This window comes from Pectinophora gossypiella, chromosome 1, assembly GCF_024362695.1.
Source record: "Pectinophora gossypiella chromosome 1, ilPecGoss1.1, whole genome shotgun sequence".
In the NCBI taxonomy this organism is placed as follows: Eukaryota; Metazoa; Arthropoda; class Insecta; order Lepidoptera; family Gelechiidae; genus Pectinophora; species Pectinophora gossypiella.
The window spans coordinates 9,148,743-9,175,300 of record NC_065404.1 but is presented as its reverse complement, the minus strand read 5'-3'; the positions used below and the strand labels follow the sequence as shown (position 1 = coordinate 9,175,300).

The following is a 26,558-nucleotide window of genomic DNA, read 5'->3' as shown; positions in this document are numbered from 1 at the left end:
TCAAAGAAGACGAATGCGATCCTGTTTCGATGGACAGCCAAGTTAGGTAGCGTACCCACCTAAGTACCTCCGAGATAAAAGAAGTCGATCCAATTACTTGTCAATTCCCCGCGCTCTAGTTGAAAAACGCGACGTTGCTGCTGTTATTTTATTCCTTCCATGACGGGTGGTTTGGAGCGATCGTCGCTTGTCGTCGCGGCTCGCGACAACAACAAACGTTACCGTTTTAATTTCATTTCCAATTTACCGCCAGCGCGATCCCCGGCCGACGCGGACCTGCCGCGCCGAACGCGACCACATGGAATAACTAAATCATCAAAACTTTTCTTCCCGTTTTTTGCGAACTTATTAAAATAATAATGGAATTCCGAAAGCTATTTTTAGCCGAGGGACTTATTGTTTTTTAATGTTAAAACTTCAGTTCTATTTTTGAAACTTTTATTTATCGTGGAGGGAAACAATCCCTTGAGCGGTGAGTTTGACAAGTCATTAACAATCAATTAACAACTTATTCGAAGTCCATTTGTACTGATTTATTACGACAAACCGTAATAAATTAGTTGCTCTCGTAATAACAATATTGTCTCATTAATTTGGTAACGTTATAAAGGTTGAATGACAGATTTGCTCAGTTATTTTCTCATCCCATTGCGTTATTCATACTTTAATAGGAACTTGTTTTATGCATGTATTTACACATAAGAAGGTACATATATAAACATAAAGTTTTGGTAATAAAATCTTTGATAAAACGTTTTATGGTAAAATAAAAATATTATACGGTTTGGATGCCTTAAATTCGTTTCGTTTTATACCAATTTACCATCTACCACGAAAAGCTATAAGTATTCAATAACATAGATAGGTAGGTAAATTTACATGTATATATTTTTATAAAACATTTAGCATAACAAGATAGTACGTATACTTAAATTAAACATATACTAATATAACATTTATAAAGTACCTAAACTCAACGTATAACATTCAAAAAATATTTTATGGAGTGCGATTCAAGTTTTATGACAATGACAGTAAAAAGCCGTGTATGTGGCCCGAGATAGGCTTTCAATTGAGTCGTTCCAACACGATCGCCTGAATATGACTGCGTCATTAAACTTGGTGGCACTCGCTACATAGCTATCTATGGCACATTTAGGGTAATTACGTAATTATTTCATGGCTCATATCCAATCAGCCCAGTTGGGTCACAATCGGGAAGTCCATTCCATAGGATAGAACGCAATAGACTGATCAAATTTAGTTTGAAAACAATAAAGAACTAATTTGTATGAGTAGAGGGTATCTTACGTGTTCTTAGCACAATGGTCATCGTCTGTGAATGATACCGGGCGCGCGTAATGAGAAGAGCTGAGCGACAGAATTTAAGTGGAACTCGGCTACGCGAGGTTAGTTACTTTTTAGTCTGTGACCCATATAGACTGATTAGATGGAAGTTGTTGAATAAGTCATTGGGTGGGGTTGGACTGGGCGTTAGCGTTGGTTGCTTGGAAGCGGACGCGGTCCCGCCAGCAGTGGACTTGGTTGCAGATGCGGGAGACGTCGGCGGCGTAGGTCCGGCAGCAGCCGCCCACGTACCGCACGCCCAGGTCCAGCCACTCCTGGATGAACACCTCCACGGCCTCGCACTTGTCGCGGTCTATCCAACTGGAAATATCGTTTTTTTTAATATTATAAATAAGTTTGCGATTGACCACATTCTATTCCCTCTTAGTTTTGAAGATTAAGATGAAGATAGAAAGATTGTGAGGTACTTAGACTACTGACCTCATCAATCCTCGTGACAGGGTTCCAAAATAAGTAATCGTTAACTTTATTAGGTGTAATATTCTACCTGGAAATTTGGGCCTCAGGACTTCCTACTACTATTCTATTAAAGTTAAACAATGATACCATACAAATATATATACTTTACTGAACACAATAGACATGCAATACAGAAATATATAAAATAAATAAATTGACTGCTTCATCTTAATCGTTACACTAATAATATTAATGAAGAAAATTGTGTCGATCGTAACCCGAGAGAGAACCCGAAATAGCAGTTTATTGTTAGTCTGTTTATACTCGCAACACGCACGTTCTACTTAGCAGATTTCAATGAAAATTTCACTGGAGGAATTTATCATTCAGAATATAACCCTATACAGGGTTTTAGTGACATCGCAATGCATACTAAGGGGGATGATTCAGACCATGATTCTGAGTTAATATCAAGTGGATTTTTCCGTCGTAAAATTAATGATGTATTAGTTTTTTTTTTTTAATTTTTTTTTTAATTAATTGCAATTCTATACTTTTGCGATGGAAAATTCCACTTGATAATAACACAATGAGCTGAATCATCCCCCTCAGTATTCGTTACGGTATCAGTGTGGACTACAAGACATTAGGCGAAAAGAAGCAATTACCTACTCACGTTCAGACATAGTATAATTATAAGGTAATTACTCTACGTTAACACGTTCACTGTGTATAAACCACATATGTGACAATCAATTTGAAACTCATACGAGCATGCCCCATAATAATTATGTGGGGCACTAGGCAAAAAAGAAAAGTCCGACGGGAGGCTTTTCAGATTGTTTTTGTCTTGTCATAGTGTGTCTATGTAGGCACATACATTCCAATGTACTTATCGAAAAATAATATTGCACGTGAGGTGTATCTAATTTTCAGTTACACAATGAACGTGTTAAATAAGACACGTTAAAGCATTGTGGGCCTGTAGTTTCTCAAATGAGAAGCACCGATCCGTTCCCAAATTTGCACCAATAAGTTATTAATATATTTTACGTGCAATTTTCACTTGCACAGTTAGCCCGACCATTATAGACGGCGATACGGTTCACCTACCCACGTTAGTCTAACAGAAAGCTCGGTGAAACGTGGATACTTAGTTCATCATGCGATCAATGTACCCAAATCTGATTACTCCAATTGAGAATATAGTCACGTATAACATAAGCTATATTGATCTCGGTATGTTTTTTTTTTTTGAGGAGCTCGGTGGCGCAACGGTAAACGCGCTCGGTCTGCGATTGTTGAAGTTAAGCAACTTTCGCAAAGGCCGGTCATAGGATGGGTGACCACAAAAAAGAAGTTTTTATCTCGAGCTCCTCCGTGCTTCGGAAGGCACGTTAAGCCGTTGGTCCCGGCTGCATTAGCAGTCGTTAATAACCACCAATCCGCACTGGGCCCGCGAGGTGGTTTAAAGCCCGATCTCCCTATCCATCCATAGGGAAGGCCCGTGCCCCAGCAGTGGGGACGGTAATGGGCTGGTGATGATGATGTATTGTATTGTAATCGGGACTTTGTCGCCATTAAGTTTGTATCAAGGTGCTTCCATAATAGCGATTCCTCAACTTAACTCAAAAATGTTATTTAAAGATTTTTGATATACCGAGGTAAATACCGCCCACAGTTTGGGCACATTACCCTAACAAAATATCAATATTTAAAAAAATTCGTGTTCCACCCAATAGTGTGATTTTTTTTTGGATTTTTTATACATGTTTCACCTAATGTTATACTATATTGCGTACTAAATGCGTTGGACTCACGATCCGGAGGCCCCGGGTTCGAATCCCGATGGGGACATATCACAAAAATCACTTTGTGATCCCTAGTTTGGTTAGGACATTACAGACTGATCACCTGATTGTCCGAAAGTAAGATGATCCGTGCCTCGGAGGCACGTTAAGACGTTGGTCCCGGTTACTATTTAATCGTTACTTGAGCCATGTCAGGGGCCTTCGGTGGCTCAATCATAACCCTGACATCATGGTTGATGTATTAACCTAGCAAAATTTCAGCGACAGAGGATTTAATTTTGTCGTCTTCAAGCCTCCGTCTATATCAAGTTTCTTAGCTAAGATATGTACCTATACATACTTAATTCCAATCTTCATTCCTGGTATTTTATTTCGTAATTAGGTAACTAATACAATTCAGTAAGGAGAAAAAAGTTACGCTAATTCTAAAACCATTTTGAGATTCCGTCTTAATTAGCTTTCTTTCTCTTTTTTAGCTCTCAAATCAGTCGGATGGTGTTTATTTTAGCAATGATCGTGTACCTATTTATTTGACCGTCATGTGACCTCTAAAGGTACCTATTGTGTTTACTCAAATTGTCATTGCCAAATGCCAAATAATCTGTGGTCATCATTAGGGTAAGGTGCCCCCTAAGGTGTGTGCGGTTAACAAACTTAATGAAATAACTTCTATAATAATCACCCCCCTATCATGTATATTAGAAAACTTAATATATGTAAAAAAACATATAGGATTATTTGCAAAAAATAGCGATCGGCACATTGTTAATACCCGGAATAAAAATAAACTTGCTTTACAAGTCTGTCGATTACATAAGATTACTAAATCTTTTAAGGGGCAATGTATACGTTTTTACAATAAGATTCCCATTGACATTCAGAATTTGCCTTTCAACTGCTTTAAGACAGTAGTTAAACAAAAACTTTACAAAAAAGGTTATTATAAAGTTAGTGATTATTTAGAAGATATGAATGCATGGGATTAACTGTCTGAGAACTGATATTAGGCAGCTAAATTACTCAATTGTATATCAATATTTTACGTTTATTTTTATTTTTTTTAAAGAACGTCTAGGGCCCTGTGCCGAGGTTTTTCTTGCAGCTTCTTTTCCCCGGCTATACAGGTTGTGAGAAGCTGCATAGTTTTAGGCGGATGAGACGTTCGTTATGTAAAAATTGACGATTCAAAGTGTAACTATGTTACGTACTCAATAAAGATATTTTTGAATTTGAATTTAGAAACATGAACTATACAAACGTAATAAAAGAAATGAAAAATAGCAAAATGTTATTTGTATTGGGCCTGAGTACTCTTAGGGACGGGCCACAGTGTGGGCACATTACCCTAACAAAGTACCTATCCAAATCAATATTAAAATTTTAATAAAACCTAAGCAAAGGCAAAGGTATTAACATCATTCAGCCTACTGTAGGATATATTGTTTAAAATAAGTTTTTTTTTTCATATGGAGTGGTAATGTAACATCTAATCTTCTCTACCTACCTACCAAGAACACGACTTCAAAAGCTGTGATACCTACCTTCGATAAAATTAGATTTATTTGATTTCTTTGTACTTCCTCAAATAAAATATTCACAACACGTATTTCTTAGAATAAAAGAACAAGTCTTTGTAACTGTCTTTTTTTACAGACGCCCGGTGATTTTCCTTGCCATTGAAAGTAAATTGTAGCAAGTCCCAAAATGTTGCCGAGTGTTTACTGTGCTCGCTCCATTGCACGAATCTAATAAATCTCATGTGTGCCTCTAACAAGGAAACGTCTTGTATTTGTATGATAATAGAATCCTTAATTAGGAATGAATAATGGAAATAAATGCCAATCCTGCCCCAGATACAGTAGTTGAAATGGCTAACCGATTAGATTGATAGCTCAACATTTACCTGCATTGAAATACCCCTGAGGAACTTTACACAGTCGTCTACTCTCGTTAAACTAGTGAAGTTATGTGCGACTTATCAAAGCGCGATATCTTACCCTATTTGAGGGTTGTATTTTTCTCCTGAATTGGGGTAGACGATAAGTGGAATGGGGTCGTGCGGCCGGTCGTCGTTGAAGCCTTTTATTAAATTGGCCACATAGGACGGTGCGCAGCAGTTGACTCCCACAGCGACCAGCTGTTCTGGGTTCGTCTCCCAACACTTCTTTGCCACCTTCTGGAAACTTTCGCCGTGTGCTATGCTCTGGTCGTCCTGAAACATCAACAAATAACTATAAAACACCGCGCAGGTGAATATGCGACCAACACAGCAAAAGTACCGTTACAGGAAAACCATCGGCTCTCCCGCTCATTACGAAAACTTTAGTTTTACGACTTCCGGTAACTCGCATTGAATGGAATTGTTCGGCTTATTTTGCAGCAGAGCAAAAGTTGTTTAATAAACTACACAAATTTTAGTAGATACCTAGCAGCGTGTTGTGAAAACTGTATGAAAATTATTGGAATACAATTCCAGACGGTTTAGTAAAACAATATTTTACAATATATTCTAAGTAGTTCCGACCACACGACACTTAAGGTTGCTTTTTCGGTCCCGACAGAATGAATGGCGGAAAATAAACAACTTCAAGTTTTGTGTACGAACACATACAAAAATATTGAAACACTGGATAAACAAGGTTCCCGCAGTAGGGTTAGATAACATCGGCCAATACGCTCAGCCTCGTTCACGGCCCACTGAATTGCGTTTGACTTCCAAACGTTTCGAATTTTTGAAGTTATACAGAAACAATAATTTAAACAATTTTTATCTTACTATCCTGAAAAATACACTCGTATTTCTTAATTAATCCTTCTAATATATAGAAGCGAGTCTAAAATTGCACGAGATCGTACAGTCAGTCCGTAATAAGCTTTTTGACGCTGTTAGTCTGCAGGAAGAGTTAGAGTCTTCATCAAAATTTCTCATTTCGTCCAATTGCATTTTCTAGCTGCATTATGGAGCATCATTTGTAGAGAAATTCTTTCGTTATTAATATTTAAATGTTAAAAGACGAGTTTGTGCTGACTCTTAATTAGATCTTTTATGTTATTCTATTAGCTTTATATTAAACTCTATACCTTATATCTTTACTTAATTACCTATAATCAACTATCTATACTTACACAAATAATACAGACATTTATATAGTGCACTGAAAACTACATCAAATGTGCCAGTACCCAGTAGATATTGATATTAATATAGTTCAGTTGACAAGCGATGCTAATACCGGTACACTTATTATTATATACGGGGTCAGACATTCAATGCCACGGTATCGATTTTTACCTTAAATAGTAACAGATTAGTGATGAAATTGTAGGCCTAAGGCGAATATAAAATGCAAAGGTTTTGTAAAATGGGTCGGTAAAAGTGACTTACCTTGCAACTGAACGATAGCCAGGCTTTTATGTTAGGGAACTCTCTGAGCAGGTCGCATAGCATCTCGGCCTCTTCCTGGCACGGGATCGTCTCCAAGGCGAGCAGGTCAACGCCCGCCTCGACCAGCGCTTGGATACGCGGCCGGTGCCACTCCCGCATAGTCTGACAAATTAAACGCAAGTTTCCTTCTTACTTTTACTGAATTCCGTCGCAGCTACCACAGGGACTGCCGAAATGAATGCTAGAGGGGAAGAAATTATTAAAAAATACTTCAACCTGACGCACGCCCCACTGGGACGGTTTCAAGTTTCAACCGACATTTTTCAACCCAAAATTATTTCTTAATAGTACCAAGCTTATAGTCGAACGCTTTTTCGAGTGCCCACATTGCATAAAAGCAAACAATATCAACCTGGAAAATGTGTCATGTTTATTTGGAAGTTTAGACTGTCAGGAGTTCTGGACGTGTTTTTGGTATCTTTCCAAACAAGATTAAACTAAGAAAAGGAATTTTAAAAAGAAAAATATTTTCGAATCTACATTCGTTTAGCTTTGAGATATTTAGGTGATCCAATTTGGCTACATATATATGCAAATGCAGCGCAGCTAATTTACATAGAAATAAATCTAACCTTACCCACTTTCTAATTTTAGAAAACGGAGGTCGCGCTCCGTTAACAAAATTGCAAATTGCGAAAGCCCTTTACAACTTCTTGATCATCTTACTTTAGGATTTCTTTACGCTTTTTTTTTTTTTTCTTTTCTTTATCCATCTTTGGAATTCGTATCAACAGTGGCTGCAAGTTGTCTTTGATTACTTGTGGCTCTGCCCACCCCATTAGGGATTACGGGCGTGAGTTTATGTATGTATGTATGTATGTTCTTTACGCTAGTTGTCGGAGTTCCTTTTTTATTAAACTCAGATGTGGATTAAAGTTGTCCCTTCATCCTGGAGGAATTAAATTAGTGTCATTTATCTTTCGTAAACCTTAATCTATCATTAGTAATTACATTTTAATAACGAAGCGTTCGCGGTGTTTGCTTGAAAACATATTAGTTGTGCTGAATGAACACTAATGCTGTTACGGCGTACTTTAACTACAAAACCAGGACTGTGTGAAACAAACATCTATTAGTAACTTAGTGTTTGTTCCTAATGCCCATTTGTTCTAGTTTTCGTTAATTAACTGTCCGTCCACCCCAGTCAAATGCTGTCGGGCAAAAAAACAACAGGCAATGGAGGGAGTTTTTCATATTGCCGATGTAAATTTTAATTTGCAGGCAACTTTACGGCACTCTTTACGATTTAGCTGGCGCTTTCAACCTTTATTAGGCTATGCATTCATGGCTCCCCGCCGCTACAGGGCAGGTTTTTCTGAGCTCAACAATTTGAACAAGATAGATGTTACGATTGCAAGGAATCAACCGGGATCTTTTTATTTTCTTTTGATAACTGAGACAATTAAGAAATATCTTTCGAATGCGCTTCTGGATAGCTCGCGAAGTGATCATGAGCATTCATTGCCGTTTTCATTGAAAATAAAATAAATAAACATCTTTATGTCCTTGTTTACGTGCAGTGCACTGCTACAATGGGTAATAGTAGTGAGTAGTTTCTTTTCTGATAAAAGTAATGGCGTATTGCCAGGACATTTATCGCCGTTTAGAGACATCAGAATAACATAAACGAGATGTTGTGCTATTCTTAGTAAACTGATACGAAAATAATGTAATCATTTTTTTTTCGTCTGGAATTCTTCTCTGCCGAGTGAACCCTAAATTGTTACAAGTTAATGTTCTATAAAAATACTCATTTTGAATTTAAAGCTTTTAGCCGGTAAGCTTTAACCTTTTGACATTTAATTAAAAATCGATTCGGAATGGGCGCCTCTAAAAGCAAATCATGACGTAGATACGGGAATAGACAAAGAACTGATTAGCGGGTTTTGCATTATTGAAATACATGACCTGGTTCTGTTTGGGAGACGTGAGGGTGTAATTTATCTATGGAATACTAGCTTTTCGCTCGCGTCTTTATCCACGTGGACCTCGGTTATATCGCAGTAAACTGTTATATAACTCCGTACGTTCCTGAAACGTAGGTACACTAAGTACTTATTTATTTATTATTATGGACAACTTACAAGCTACACTCTGCACATGCAAAGTTACAGACAATAAAAAAGATTAAGAGCTAGCTCAATTACAAGTGCCAGAAACCTTAATAACATAATAAAAGATCTTGATATTGATATCTTCAACTGTAGTATACCATCAGTGAAGCGGAAATTGGCAAAAAGATATTAGTTGGTTAGGAGTATCATGCGTTGTAATTACGTGATCGCAGGCATTTTTCTGCTTGCAGATTTCTATCCCAGGCATTGTGGGCGACTAGCTGATTTTTTCGTAAAATGTGTTTGTTATGTTTGTATAGGCACCTAGTTTATTTTACTATCTATTATTGCTGTATGACCAACATATACCGAAGTCTACCTGTGGAAACCTATAATTGGCTCTTTTGTGATTTATATTTATGTTTATACTATTTGATGTAGCTGTTGGTTTTCCTATAAATAAATAAATAAACAAGTAGTCACAGCATGCACAATCAAGTGAACAAGAGAAACAAGATAGACTACTTATATTAAAAAATAATAGAAATAACTACATTATTACACCTACATTATTGCCAATCATCCGTCCCTTTCCTTTTCTGCGGATAAGAAAATTACGGGTATAACTAAAATAAAATTAGGAGGTGTTTGCACACCGAGACCAATTAGGCGAGAGATTTGGGCTTCGAAAGTCTTAAGTTTCCCATTATTATAATTTTAGTATGGGATATGGATGTACCTGTACAGAAGTGGTGTCGGCGTAGCTGCCGTCGTACTCGGAGCCGTCGTGCAAGTGCGCGCCGTAGGGGCCCACCGACCCCACCACCAGGGGCCCGTGCTCTACATTAACAAATTGCACAAATGACACATTATTGTCGCCAAGGCCCCGACCCACTCATTCGTCCACATACACTCTCAACCCTATCTCTACGAATACCTCTAAACCCCTGCAAAGTGTAATTAATGCGTGCTTGCACCCGTCCCTTGCGGTATGCGGACTCGAGAAGCTTTGTTTACACTAAAATGCAAACATTCTTGACTTTTTTAATATGATAAATAACTATTTTAACTATTTTACTGTAAGTTTATAATTCCAATGGCGAAGTATTAATTAAACGTGGAAAATTGGAACTGCACTGTGAAGTTTCTTTCTGTCCGGCGGGAGAAGTTAGTGTTAATTTAACAAGGTCTTTAGTTAGGTATTCTCTTTTATTGCTACCGTTGTTCAGGGAAATGAACGCAGTTACGCCCAGAGTGGCGAAACAAGACTCGGAGGGAGTCAAACAGACACGGGAAATAGACACGAGAGAACAAGGAGGTACCGTCGTCGTCATTAGGATGTCGAATCTCGAAAGGAAAAACGGAACCCTTATAGGAACACTTTCTTGTCCGTTCGTTTCATCAAGGGTGGCATTTATATCCGTCTCTCATAGAAACCTCTTTATTACGTCTAGACCCTTGTAGGTCGTAAAGGAAATTAAAAAATATGTACCGTTGTTGACGTAGTCTTGGTACTCGTCGAGGTAGAGCGTGCGCGCGCGCTTGGCGAGCTCGACAGCGCGAAGCATCAGGTCATACGCCTGCTTCTCAGACAGGCCCAGGTGCTCCACGAACCCCTCCAGCGACGCCTGATACGTGTTTGTGATAATCACGTCCGCGCCCGCTACAAACAAACAACCCTGCGTTAGTTCATACCCCCAATTCCGGTCACATTAATCATCCCAATAAACGTAATGGAAACAATAATGAACAAGATTAATGCCCTTAACTTATTCCGCAATGTCTTCGTTCCTTTCCTGTCTTCCACAATTATACATATTCTACAAGTTTATATTAACAAACTAACTCGATAAATATTGCCTAAGTTGTACGAGTTGTACGTCGTCGCTATATTAACAGTGAGCAGGGTGCGGCTAACAGGCGTAAACAATTAATGTTATTAAAACTTTGTAATGCAACACAAGACCGCCTACTTGGACTAGTTCAATAACATGGAACCGTTCGTTCGGCAAAAGGCGTTCGGGTCGAAGAAAATAATTATGTAGGTAATAAATAGGTGTCGGCGCTCGGCCTGCGAATGGAAACGTATTAGACAGACAAGGTGATTAATGGCGATGGCGCACATTGGGTCGAAAGTGCTATTGCAGGGACTTACGATTCAACTTTCGTTTATCACATATTTGATTATGCCAATAGATAGAGCTAATCAAACACAATAAATGTTATGTTAGGTCATTTTTTCCTAAAGTTTATACTTTGGTCAGAAAAAAACATTTTCTGTTTTTTTTGTATGAAACGTATCAAAGACAGTTAAATTTCTGCCAAGTCCATACCGATCCAGCTGCGAGACCTTATTTTCTGTAATCTTTGTCTAGTTGACTACTCAAATGCAAAATCAGCATCTGCCTAAAGTTGCAATTCTTTGAAAAAAATGGGTCAGAAAAGGACAAAAAATTCAACATTTCAAAATTCAGTTTTATGTTTTATTAATTTATTATAAGCTTAGTTCTATGTTAAATACTATACAGAAATACATTACAACACAAGTGACAAAGTTAAAATGAACAAAAAAATATTTTGAAGCTACCTACCCAGAACATATAATTAATGAATAACCTTTACTTATGTTTTTTCGTTATAAAATTTCTCAAAATTAATTAACTTCTATCTATCACTATTGCTCGCCATAAATTGTGACAATACATTCTTACAACTCTTATTAATTGGTTACCTACATAAATTTTAACAAAATAATAATATAATCTTAAGAGATACTTAAACAAAAATATACTACTTAACTTGTAAAAGACAAAAGATATTAAATACAAAAAGTTAGCCATTATTTTAAAATGCTATTCACTTCACTATCACTAGAACTATCTTCTAAATTACTTATGTCTATAAATTCTATATCAGATTCAAGCGGATAATGCAGCAAAAGCTCTCTAGCTTCGGAAGAAAGAATCATTCCCTTTTGCTTTGTCATTCGAGGTCTAAGACTCGTTATCACTGGATCAGAAGACAATAGAAGATTATGCAAAATGTCTTCATTTGTCGCTGTCCTACTTATTTTTCTGGAATGGTTCTCTCTGTATTTCGGGAAGTCTTTGTTACGAGCTTCTGCTGTTTCTTCAGATAGTTTTGAATTTTATCCAAAAATTGATAAAATTCAAAATTTTCTAAGTACTGTAAAAACACTGCAAATATGTATGTGGAATTTTATCCATGGTATTACATGCCATCGAGCTATTGATCCATGGAGCTGATATAATTAAACATTTTGGTGCTATGCCCATAGGAAAACTATCTGAAGAAGCAGCAGAAGCTCGTAACAAAGACTTCCGGAAATACAGAGATAACCATTCCAGAAAAATAAGTAGGACAGCGACAAATGAAGACATTTTGCATAATCTTCTATTGTCTTCTGATCCAGTGATAACGAGTCTTAGACCTCGAATGACAAAGCAAAAGGGAATGATTCTTTCTTCCGAAGCTAGAGAGCTTTTGCTGCATTATCCGCTTGAATCTGATATAGAATTTATAGACATAAGTAATTTAGAAGATAGTTCTAGTGATAGTGAAGTGAATAGCATTTTAAAATAATGGCTAACTTTTTGTATTTAATATCTTTTGTCTTTTACAAGTTAAGTAGTATATTTTTGTTTAAGTATCTCTTAAGATTATATTATTATTTTGTTAAAATTTATGTAGGTAACCAATTAATAAGAGTTGTAAGAATGTATTGTCACAATTTATGGCGAGCAATAGTGATAGATAGAAGTTAATAAATTTGAGAAATTTTATAACGAAAAAACATAAGTAAAGGTTATTCATTAATTATATGTTCTGGGTAGGTAGCTTCAAAATATTTTTTTGTTCATTTTAACTTTGTCACTTGTGTTGTAATGTATTTCTGTATAGTATTTAACATAGAACTAAGCTTATAATAAATTAATAAAACATAAAACTGAATTTTGAAATGTTGAATTTTTTGTCCTTTTCTGACCCATTTTTTTCAAAGAATTGCAACTTTAGGCAGATGCTGATTTTGCATTTGAGTAGTCAACTAGACAAAGATTACAGAAAATAAGGTCTCGCAGCTGGATCGGTATGGACTTGGCAGAAATTTAACTGTCTTTGATACGTTTCATACAAAAAAAACAGAAAATGTTTTTTTCTGACCAAAGTATAAACTTTAGGAAAAAATGACCTAACATAACATTTATTGTGTTTGATTAGCTCTATCTATTGGCATAATCAAATATGTGATAAACGAAAGTTGAATCGTAAGTCCCTGCAATAGCACTTTCGACCCAATGTGTGGCGTCTTGTATCCCGGGCGGGTGTAACGCGCGCGCGCCGCTCGCCGCCGCCACTCGCGCCCGCCGCTCGCCTGCCCGCCCTGTACTATGCAAATGTGGGTAGTAACTAGACGTGGCATAGCGCCGTCTCTTGGCACAGCGCTACAGCGTCAATCATAATAATCACGCCGCCACAGCTGCTTCTTAAATACCCATACTATCCATAAAGAAAATTGGCAACGTAATCAACACTTTTTGTGAGACCTCTTAAGAAAATACTTATGCAGATTTTAAAGAAAGCGCGCTCGAACATTCCCTTTTTATAAATTTCTTTGATGTAATTACCATTCCACAAAGTACGACGAGGCCGTATTTTATATTTTTTCATATCATTTCTTCCATAAGAGGCAGCAAAGCAAGGCAGTAGGCTTTTCCCCTCTAGGGAGTTATTTGCTTGCCGACACTTTTCAGCTTTTCCTTATGAAAAGAAACGGTCCGTTTTGTGGCGAAGAAAAGCGCTTTCAGGGGACGATGACACGAGACGAGGTCGCACTCTCGCTGTCAGATGCAAGAAAATGACGGGGTAAAAGCGAGCTAACGTGTAATTCGTCAAAACACGCGTACTATGCATGCAAAATGTGATGTATGTACGTAATATGGGAACTTCATAAGAGCTTACTTATGCTGTTTCGCAACGAGCTTTCGTTTGTGGCTTCGCACACGTGGGTGTTTGAAATTCATTCAAACTCCATCTGAGAGACGCAAAACAACGCAATCACTTTGCAGTTCAGAAGGGATGCGGTGGTTACACGTGACGCAGGTAAAAATACTCCTACGAGCTGCTTTTATTTGCACTCCTATACAATTAGTAGAATTAGAGGTCCACGAATCGGTTCTGAATGATTAATTTCTAAAAGGATATTTTATTTCAATACTTACCTAGGTATTGATTGCTCTTTCAGTCCCTTATATTAGGTTTTTATCTCAATTATAGAGTATCAGTAGGTTTCATACCTATACCTAGATGAGTTGAGTTTATCCAGTGGATTCTATTAAATGGATTAAGTACATAAAATGTTTGTCTATTTCAGTTGGCATGAAATGGTATATTTTAAAATTTCAGGGAATAGCTTGAACGTTCATTGTCATATATTATATGAAGGAATTTACGTTGTACTTATATAAAGCGATATAGTTCAACGGACAAACTACGTAGTAGAAAGGGAATTTAAAATTAGCTTACCACGTGTACGCCCACAACCACGCGAGTGGTCCCCGAGTGATATCTATGTAAAAAAAATGCATCATCCTTCTCTATTATGAGTGTCTGAGCCATTCAGCTCACCACATGCAATTAATTATGATTAACACAGGAAACATATCAAAAATCTTTAATCGGATTTTACCATAAAAACTTCCTTCACGTTTATATAAAATAATAATCCGTCGCATAGGATTGGCTATAAATTTTCCCTTTTTACAAAATTGGCAAGTTTAGTCTAGTTATATTAGACTTTTTATGGTTTACACGGCCGGAATGATATTCGTGATGCGTTACGTACTTTCGCTGAAGTTATTCATCTTGTAACGTGTTTTACTGAAGTTATATTAAAATTAGAAACCGCTGCGAGGAATAAAGAGATGTTATAATTTATGAGGGCTACAGATTTACCTAGTCAGGCTTTTATTGTCGACAATTGCAACATAAAAATACCTTTTAAAAAAAGGTTATAAAAAAATATTAATTCTTTACTATTTTTTAAATTAATTTTGTATTCATCGAACTTCTCTTATTGTCGGACGTGTTTGTAACCTTTGTAATTATCTACTAAAACCGAATTATATACGAAGTGGCAAAACAATCAGCGTTTCTTTAATACGGTCTGCGAGTGGTGAAATAATCAATCCACACACATTTTAACATTTATTTTCCGGAGAAAAAGGTTGTTGAAAAAATCGGAGATGATACGCGCAAACTAGGTGTACTCACTTAGCATGTTCGCTTATGATGTCCAGCAGTTGTGTATGATTATTATTCCAATCTTCTTGCAATAAATAAAGATGTTACCTCTGAGGAAGTCAAGGTGTGTGTTGACGACGTCGTCGGGGTGTGTGTGGAGGAACCGCGCGCTCCAGAGCGGGTCGCCGTCAATGACATGGCCCACATGACAGGATAGTTGTGTGGAGAACCCCCCATCTAGCACCACTACATGCGGCGGCTCCGCGGCTTCGTCAGTCGGGGGGGTCATGACACCAACACGTGCTCAAGCTGAAATGAAATGTCAACATAAATCAGCGACCGTAATCCAATATTTAAATGCTCGTAAACGGCGCGGGCCCGGGCCCCTGTAGCTACTTCACGACACCTGTCACATTTTTACGGATAACTAAATTCAGTGTCGGATCCGAGTAGGAAATTGAGTGTGCGGGACTATCTAAATGTTTCTCACGTAAATATCGGCTTTTTGTGAATCCAAAGTCAACCTTGTTGTATTTATAATATACTGGGTGTTAGTGACATCGCTGCATCGTAACGAAAACTTTGAGGGATGATTCAGACCATAATTCTGAGTTGATATCAAGTAGATTTTTCCATCGCAAAAGTAAAAAAAAAACCTGAAAATTATTAACAAGAACACTAAAACTTTCATGAATTTTCCGACAGGAAAATCCTTTTGATATTAACTCATGAATCATGGTCTGAATCATCCCCCTCAGTATTTGTTACGGTCTGTATCAAGTGGAATTTTCCATCGCAAAAGTATAATTAAAAAAATAATTAAAAAATAACAAAAAACAGTCAAGAATTTTGCGACGGAAATTTCCACCTGATATTAACTCAGAATCATCCCCCTCAGTATTCGTTACGACGTCACTTACACCCTGTATTGTTACGATGGAATCCAGATAGAGTATTAAATTAATATAGGTACCTAAGGTAGGTAGTACATACGAAATGCTACCCGTTTTCTATAATGCTTTGTTTGTTTGATCATCTGTGTAAAGTATACCTAACATTATTAGTCTGTCTCTATGCCAACATAGATTTCTTTTACATTTATACGCAAGTATAACTGAAAAAAAATCTTTTACCACACTAACCAAGTTAGATTGACTTAGCCCAAGTTTGATATAAACAAAATGTTTTACGGAAACAAGTTTTTTTACTTTTTCAGGAGAGTTACTCAAACAAAAACTCGAACGGAAAGCTAACAATGGTGTAGTAATGTTGGTGTTTTAGGTCAGGACTATTTGTTTTACCCCAGACTTGTTCCCACAATGTCTTTGTCTGTGAAATTGTTAATTTGATTGTGAAATATTCCGACGTTTCCTGTCGGAGTAAATAAATGCGATCAATATCGTTTTGTGCTCGGAAATGGAACGGAAGGTAGCGGGAGAGCTTTGCATTGACAGATTTACCGATTATTAATTACGTTCTGCAACTGAAAAACATATTTTTACGTAAATTCCTCTCATGTTTTTGCGCGTTATTTTTTCCTCTGTTGAACTCTGATAAAACGCACGACATTCATGCAAATATACCTGATAACATTTATATTATTACGAGGAGGAATTAATAACATGTCGAGATGCGACAAATAAACAAATAACCGCATTGATAAGACATTAACATTCTACAATCACATAATTTGTATTGGCTGTCAATATTTATGATGAGGTTTTTACTTTTTGTTACATCATCTCTATTACCGGGTAGATAGGTATTTATATTTATTTGTTTACTTATCTACATTAATTAACCAAGGTATTAAGCTAGATACCTACTTATAACAACAGTTTTAAACTGTAGAACGTCGCTAGAAAAAATTATAGAAAATAATGTATACATTACATAATTATGTATCATTTAACTAAGTACATCGGTCAGCGACATGATATTACAAATTATATTTATAGCTATTTATCTTGTAATTACTTTTTATCTATTATATGGAATGTTCTTTAAATTAACAAACATGTAATATTTGTGTTTAGAAATTGATAATTTTGATATTGTCCCGAATTATTCCATCACGGAATCCGGTGATCGGTCATGCGTTATATCTACACTGTTTTGCTTTCAATAATCATCTAAATTAATACACGCAGCTCGACGATAGATGATATTGGATGATGACAACAGTAAAACAATATTCAGTGAAATAATTAACAGATTGTAACTGTTGGTACCTAGACGCCTTGTTTCGGATAATTATTATTATAGTGCCCTATACTGTGGGCGAGTTGTTGAAGTCTACTAAAGATCACGGCGCTTCCAATATGGTTTCCACAGGGGATAACCTGTCATGTCACTAATATAATCCATCATATCTACTTTAAGAAATAAGGAAAGTACCTAGCCACAAGTTTGTATTGCCACGCCTACCCTAATACGGAATTTGGGCGCGGTTATACTTTATATTATTACCTTCGAGAAAGAAAGTTCTCGGGTTCGCAATATACCTACTTCTCACTTCTGTAAGCCTCCCCTCTTCAATAGTAAGTGGTGTCGGATAACCACGTAGAAACTGCAGATAACATTGCTTTTATTTTTTTAATTTCTTCCTAAATAAAGTCGAAATAGCCATTGGTGATTTATAAACCATTATGTTTTTATATTACACGTTATCTATGTGCACTTAAATGTAGGTACTTAGCTAACTTTTCAACTACGGAACGGTGCGCCCGATGACAAGAAAACGGCCAAAAAAGTTACTATGACCATAGAATACATAATAGTACTCTATGAGTACCAGACGGTACTCTACTCTTCCACACCGACGTTTTAATACATTAACTGTCCAACTCACCAATCTTATAGCTCTCTATATGATAGAAAATAAGTTGTGATTACAGCAACAAATTACGCTCCCCGCCGTACCATACAAGTTATCAAGTTATTATTCTTTATAGCAGAGTAATGCAAGTAGGTAAGCGATAAATCTCGTCGACCTACCTATCGCGAACGTGACTCCGAGAGCACAGAGGGCCACAGAACTTTGATCTCCGCTAGTTCCTTATCAAACAGAAATACAATAACGATACCTATTCACTGTCTCTCCAAACATGATTAGGTAATGAAATTGCTGTGTAGCACATATATTGACGTCGATTTCAATGTTTGAACCAACTTTTAAGTAATGTTAAAAATTCCCCGAATTCCTTTTGAACTCGAAAAGTTCCTTATAATTTTACCGGAGGTACTTGACACAAAAATGTGAAGGAAACTGTAATTAAACATAAATCACTACACGAAAAACTTGGGGAGGCCTCTGTTAAAGCGGCGAGACATTTCTGCAGCTGAAGAAATATCGTTTTGGGTGACAACAATATTTTAAGCGCCTCGACACCCACCTGAGCTCGAAGGGCGTTAAAATGAGTTATTGTGGAGTGTAGTGGCTGTTAACTAGAAAAAAACATGCATCGCGTTCGTGTGCTTAGAGGTAGGTACGTGTTAATGGAACCGGTCCCAACCGCGTGAAATGTTTCGCTTGAATCGCTGCTAGGGACCTCTACTATTGACACTCTTATTATTATTTCAGAGCGTTCTCTTGTCAAGAGGTTGTCGCATTAGTACACACGACAACGTCGCCGTGAATATTTAATCAACTCTTCCAGTCGGTCTTCATATTTTATCTTACAATATAGTATATTGAATATAAATAATTAATTAAACGTGCAATACGTATTGTTATCGAAACTAATTGAAATATTAAGAAACCGCGGGACGTCGAGCGAGAGATATCCAATGAAAATATTCGAACTTAATCAAACTATTTTTACCACAAAATCGTCGAATACTCGTCGAGACCGTATTATACAAACAACTAAGCTCCACGGTTCACATTGGGAAATCTATATTAAACGTGCCGAAATTGTTTTCTGTTATCCATTAAGAGTTATTTTAGTTCCAAGTATTTTTTTTATTCAAGGGAATCATTTTATTATTTACCACAACACTTTATAAATTGTTCCACGTATTTAGTAGGAGTATTAAATGTGCATATATTTTTATAAATACTTACATAGTTTTCCGGCTAGACTGCTGTGGCGAACGGAACGCTACAATATATTTTATTCAATAGACAAATAAAAAAATAAGCTAGTGTTTAGAGAGCCATCAACATAACACGACGCGCAAACAAGCACTATCACGAGCGAGCGCGTGTACTACGATACCTTCCGTGGCGCCTCACACCGCGCTCAACACACGCTCCTCTAGTCAAAGTTATAACTGGGATTTTTTTTATACTTTATACACACAATTCTCGCATCACCAGAAAAACTGGTTCCCTCCCAGCGAACAGAGTAAACAACGCAATGTGACGATTAGATGAAGACTGAACCATTAACGATAGAAGCGCTGAGGTTAAACTAAAGATTATATTAACATAAATTAATACCCAATCACGAAGTCAGGAATGACAGAGTTATCTGCATGGCATTATCAGTTGACAGAAGCCATACTTCAAAAATTGAATTGAATTGACGATAATCATCATTTATGTCCTAATTTAATTAACTACGCAAAAGCAATTGTCTTCAAGGGTCACTTCATCGACATTAAACTCAAAGATGGGAGTGGGAGAACCGAAAATTGAATTTGAAAAGATAAAAAGTGTATTCGTTCATCAATGAATACAATTTGATTAATGGCTGACTTCGTCGGTTGGTTCTATAAAATTCGTATTTATGTATGTTTTCAGTGGTAGGAAATGTTGAGTAGGCAGCTGTACATTAATTTGCGTTTTAATTGTGGAGAAGGGTTTGATTAAATTTTTGCCGATAAGTGGGTAGTAGTTGGGTTCACTGTGCGTTTTCTATGGTGGCCGGTGATTGGCTCGTGGGCAGAGTCGAGACACGAGATAGATATTATTAATAGACTTATCAGTGCGGAGCAACGGACTGGCGGGCATGGGCAGTCACCAAAAATTACGCGCGTCTCCGACATTCACGCGGCCACTGATAATAAAATAAACTCGCATTAATTTTATAGCCTAAACCGGTCGTTGACCTGACCCGCGAATTCAAATTTCTTAACACTGAATAACTCACATGCGGTGATAATTTTACTAGATAACGTTGAAAATTTATTTTTTGTCCTTTTACCAAAAAGTATGTAACCTAATCCTGGTTTCCACAGGATTATAAAATAAATATCGCACTCATAAACTATATAAAGGCTCGCAATATTGCGGGAAAAACTTACTTATAGTTTACTTTTATGATTCCCGTCGAGTTTCTTTGTGATTTTATTTTATTTAGTAATTCAATTCTGAGTACAAAGCACAGACAGACAGAAGAGTTCCATTTTCCTTTATCGAAAAGAGTATATTTTTATGAGATTTATAAAAGATAAGGAAGTTATTATGTATTATCGGACTCTACATGGTATAACGCCTACCTAGAATCCTAAGATCTTAAGGTCAAATCCCGGGATATCCCTATTTCTTTTCAGTCATTTACCGGAAATATTAAAGACGCATCAATCCGGTATATGAATCCAAGAAACGCCAAATGGAATTTATTTACCAGGGGGGGGGGGGGGGGGGTTAAAATGGCCACATCGAAGCTATTTGTCATTTATTTGCATTGCGCACTTACTTTTATATGCGCAAATGTCAAATTGCAATATTGCTTTCTTAGACGAACTGCTTCGATGTGGCCATTTTATTCCCCTTGTAAATACGTATTATTAATATGAATCAGATTGTGACGTTTAGCTATAAGTAAGTACATATTTGATGAGATGTCTGAGGCTAACACACAGGAGTAAATTGTCTTCATATGGGTTGTGGCTCTGCTAACCTTCTATAGATTCCTATTATGGGCGATCTATATTATGACTTCCGCTGTTAGGCATTTTAGGTAGAGTGGGTACTCTACCATACTTATTTATGGAAATAGGTATCTAAAATGTAAACCGGTTTATAAAGCGATAAAAATGATGGTCAGATTACCAAAAAAATATTTAGAACTCGTTTTATAAGAATCGTTTTCTTTCACTTTAATGGCATTTTAAAATAATATTTTAAAGTTTGTTGCGCCTTTTATTCATGCTTATATTATATGCTTTGCTTGCATAAACAGCTTTTACTATAATAATTATTAATAAGTATGCAGCATATCCAACAAATATCAACCCGAACAAAGTGAGACATTAAAGATTTTGATTATTAATAAAAATGTACCCTCTTGTTGGGTTTTGCCGCATTCAAGTAGAAGCCAATCCCAATCAGTTCATTAACTTATAGCGCACCAAAGCAGTATAAAATGCTTTAATTGCAAATAGCATAGCAGAGTTAGCTTCGTAGAATGCTCTGCTCATAAACTAGAGGTGCTAAATTCAAGTCCCCGCCCGTAGCAATAGCAATGAACTTCTCGGAATTTAAGCCTGAATTTATTTAAAAACAGCTTTTCGTTAAATTAAAATTCGGCATTATTTTCATGTTTTACGTATTTTATTTGGTCGATGGTCTGATCAACACTTCAGAACCCCGATACCGACCCTGCCGGCGTGGTCGACGATTTCCCTCATTCAGCGCTTATCGCTATCAACCCAATAGGGTCTAATATCAAGTAACAATTATTTTTATACCATTGCATTGTATTTTGGAATATAGAGAAAGTAGGTAATTATTACGTTAAAGCTGTACAACGCCATCTATATTGATTTTGGTGAACGTAGCCTAGAAAGTCCCTCAATGGAAATATTACAATCGAATGTGCCAAAAGGTAGCATAGGTTAAAACAGGTCGGTGCAATGTTGATTTCTTTCACTACTATCTGCCATCCGGAGCCAGCTATCACAATTTTTCTCCGCGTAAAAGCGGAGAGTTAATTTTGTCTCCTGCGAGATCCAGGAAAGGGTATATTATCACACTTGAGTATACCCATATTACAATACCTGTTTGTTTATATATTCTAAAATGTATATTCTACTAAAATTAAGACGTAGGTATCTACCTACAAATATGGCCTAAATCATGGTATAAGAAAACCAGGCGGGTTAAAATGGCCACATCGAAGCAATTCATCTAAAAAAGCAATATTTAAATTTGACATTTGCGCATATAAAAGTAAGTGCACAATGCAAACTAATGTCAAATAGCAATATTGCTTTCTTAGATTAGCTTCGATGAGGCCATTTTAACCCCTCAGGTATGCTCAAAACTGACAGCTACCATTTCAAGGTTAGCCCAGCTGACGTCATCCCACCCTAAGTTGCCATTTTGTAAAAAATAAGTTACCCACGTACAACGTTTTTAATTTACTTTGCAAGGAAATATTGTACTTTTGGTAAAAGATTTACGTACAGTTTTAATGATTTTTATATATGTGATAAATAATTACTATTATTTTTATTAAATAATATATAATTTTAAATAATAACATTTACGTCCTTGGAATGTTGGTGATACCAATTGAATGGTAACACTTACGTCATCAAGTGCTAGCAACGGCGGCTTGTCATAGTACTGAGCATACCTGGTCTTCTTATACCATATCATTTATTTATCACATAAATACACTATCATTACAGGTCTCCCCAATGCGATAGCAAAGCAACATAACACTAATACAATATCAACATCCTATAAGTAATAATAAACAATGATACCTTTGTGAATTCACTCAGATCAGGGAAATAACCTTACTTTTAATTAAATTAACAGTTCTGTGTATATGTACGTATAGAGTAATTATTATATTAACTTTAGTTTTCTTTTATTTATTTCTTGTTGCTTCCTGGTTCCTGGTAGTGGTTTCCTGGGAAAAAAATGCTCTAGAGCATTAACGCCGCCCAAAGTGTACTGTATTCATGTATTATGTCAGGTTGTTAAATTAAGTTCTCTGTAGTAAAGTGTATTTGATTTGATTTGATTTGATTCTCAGAGCCTGAGTGGTGCTTCGTTCAGCAAGTTGGTTCTCCCGCTTGGTACCACCACTTGGTAAACGTTAGCTAGCAAAAAAGTTTAGCAGTATTTAAAGGGATGGTACACGTGAAATCGCGTATAGAGGTAATACGTAATTCTTTTAATAAACTCGCAAAAGACGTCTTTTTTCAAATAGGACCAAAAGTTACAACATAACATCACGCTCGTGTTCCCAAAGGTGTAAGCAGAGGTGTATTATAGTATACAGGATGTTAGTGACATCGTAAGGAATACTGAGGAGGATGATTCAGAGTTAATATCACATATTCACACATAAACAGCCTATATACGTCCCACTGCTGGGTACAGGCCTCCCCTCGATCAACCGGAGGGGGTATGGAGCATACTCCACCACGCTGCTCCACTGCGAGTTGGTGAAGGTGTTTTACGGCTAATAGCCGGGACCAATTTAAAGGCTTAACATGCCCTCCGAAGCACGGAATCATCTTACTTTTTCGGACAATCAGGTGATTCAAGCCTGAAAAGTCCTTACTAAACAAAGGACAGTCTCTCAAAGTGATTTCGACAATGTCCTCATCGGGAATCTAACCCGGACCTCCAGATCGTGAGCCTAACGCTCTAACCACTAGACCACGGAGGCTGTTAATATCAAGTGGAATTTTTCATCGGAAAAGTATAGAATCGAAGGTAAGTTAAAAAATCTCAACAAAAAAAAACATTCATTTTGCGACAGAAAATTCCACTTGATATTAACTAGAATCACGGTGGACTCATACTCCTCAGTATTCGGTACGACGTCACTAACACCCTGTATACAATACAATTATACACACTCCTCGCCAGCTATGTTTAAGTCTCATGCCATGTAATAAAAAAAAAATAAAAAAAAATCTTTTATTTCAGACTAATAATGCCCATTTTTTTTGTTAGATGTAATATAAGGGTGAACCCATTGCCATTGATTGGGAACAAATCCTGGAAACCACGTGATATCAATTATCTATGTTCCAAACATTAATGCGAACGCATAAAGTGGAATTCAGTGGTTCAGATCCCGAACCGAATGTCTAACCAAGTGTCGCTACGATCACGCCTCAAAACTAAATTTTTTTTTAAATAATTCAAATTCAAAAATATCTTTATTCAGTAGGTAACATAGTTACACTTTGAATCGTCAATTTTACATAACGAACGTCTTATCCACCTAAAACTACTGCAGCTTCTCACAACCTGTATAGCCGGGGAAAAGAAGCTGCAAGAAAAACCTCGGCACAGGGCCCTAGACGTTCTTTAAAAAAATAAAAATAAACATAAAATATTGGTATACAATTGAGTAATTTAGCTGCCTATATCAGTTCTCAGACAGTTAATCCCATGCATTCATATCTTCTAAATAATCACTAACTTTATAATAACCTTTTTTGTAAAGTTTTTGTTTAACTACTGTCTTAAAACAGTTGAAAGGCAAATTCTGAATGTCAATGGGAATCTTATTGTAAAAACGTATACATTGCCCCTTAAAAGATTTAGTAATCTTATGTAATCGACTGACTTGTAAAGCAAGTTTATTTTTATTCCTGGTATTAACAATGTGCCGATCGCTATTTTTTGCAAATAATCCTATATGTTTTTTTACATATATTAAGTTTTCAAAGATATATTGTGAATAAATGACTACATGTGATGTAAAATACATTCTTCTTCTCTTCTATCGTGTGGGTTGTGAGGTGAATTACCAACCTAATCAACCCTTGTGTCAGGGTTATTATTGAGCCGCCAAAGGCCTCTGACATGGCTCATGTAACAACTACTTACTTACTTACATCAGTAAGTAGTAACCGGGACCAAAGGCTTAACGTGCCTTCCGAAGCACGGACCATCTTACTTTTTGGATAATCAGGTGATCGGCCTGTAATGTCCTAACGAAACTAGGGATCACAAAGTGATTTTTGTGATATGTCCCCTCCGGGATTCGAACCCGGGACCTCCGGATCTTGAGTTCAACGCTCAACCACTGGACCAAAGAGGCCGTAACAATACATTTATTATATTTAAATAAGTAAGTAAAACAATGTAGTAAAATGTTTTATTGTCAATGTTGGTACTTGGATTCTATATCTGGGTGGTATCGGTCATTGCCCGGCTCACGATCACGGTTGGAAAAATCACCAGTGGCCAAACGACACGGTCGGTCGTAGTAATAATATTACTTGGCAGGTTCTCAACGCCCTATACGTAGCACTATACAATATTCAAGAAGAAATTGACCTAATTTCAGACCTAACGTGCCTTGCTATAACATTATTATAGCACCCTGCGAACACCTCCCATCTTGTTAAGTGTTTGGTAATGGATATGCATATCTTTATGGAATATTCAGTATGATCGTAAGTAGTCAAGGAGTAGAATTGGCGATATTTGGCATAGATGTCCTGCAACTTTTGTGGTCTTATGACTCTGCCAAGCCTGGTACTTAATATAATATAATATAATAATATCTTTATTTTGTACCATTAAAGCCTTAAATATATGACAATATATGTTTACATTTATAAATATGTAGTTACAGCTAAGGATACCAGCTACCATCCGAAAGTTGTATGCAAAAGCCAAAAGTGCGGACCACAGAGACCGAATCCTAGATATTATACTTTTTCTTTAGGGACGGAAAACGAAAATAACCGCACTTATTACTGGCGTGAAATTATATTATACCTATTATATTTCAGATCGTTTTTAATCGACATTTCGTTAACCTAGTCAAATCGAGATACTTTTTACGAAACGTCAAAACGAAAGTTCATTTTATTTTTTTGAAAAAGTAGACATTTCATTCTTACTTTTCTTTAGAGTTTGTATGGAAATACTGTGACGTCATAAATAAAAGCGGTCAAACGTCATACTCATTGTTACTTAATTCAAACATAACATACATACATAAACTCACGCCCGTAATCCCTAATGGGGTGGGCAGAGCCACAAGTAATCAAAGACAACTTGCAGCCACTGTTGATACGATGTCGTAAACTGGATATGATGAACCCTATGGTGATAAGGGATCAGCCTATCGCCCATTACATTAGTCCATCATGTTAGATGACACAATCCCTCTGTCGGTTTTTACGACATGCCCGGGAAGATAAGCAGCTGAACGTCAAACAAACATAAATCGAATAGTAAAATGAAATTGATTTTTGATCATCTTAGACTGGCTTCTATTTCTAGATTAGTATTTTATAATTTATCCTTAACCAAATCAAATACCCTATAATATGGTCTGG

The 26,558-nt window shown here is 36.6% G+C and overlaps 1 protein-coding gene and 1 non-coding gene across 2 annotated transcripts; both read right to left on the bottom strand.

Annotated features, from left to right (window-relative positions):
- Positions 1-421: 421 nt before the first annotated feature.
- LOC126368386 (homocysteine S-methyltransferase YbgG-like) lies at positions 422-19,736 on the bottom strand. The gene is made up of 8 exons (XM_050012348.1): positions 19,559-19,736; positions 19,405-19,424; positions 15,447-15,647; positions 10,570-10,740; positions 9,817-9,917; positions 6,964-7,125; positions 5,576-5,790; positions 422-1,668 (listed from the first exon to the last, which is right to left on the bottom strand). Exons 3-8 carry the CDS (start codon positions 15,625-15,627, stop codon positions 1,470-1,472), a joined length of 1,029 nt encoding a protein of 342 aa, XP_049868305.1. The 5' UTR covers positions 15,628-15,647; positions 19,405-19,424; positions 19,559-19,736; the 3' UTR covers positions 422-1,469.
- A 5,498-nt stretch (positions 19,737-25,234) lies between these two features.
- Trnal-caa (transfer RNA leucine (anticodon CAA)) lies at positions 25,235-25,306 on the bottom strand. The gene has a single exon. It is a non-coding gene; the product is annotated as a tRNA-Leu (tRNA).
- Positions 25,307-26,558: the final 1,252 nt, after the last annotated feature.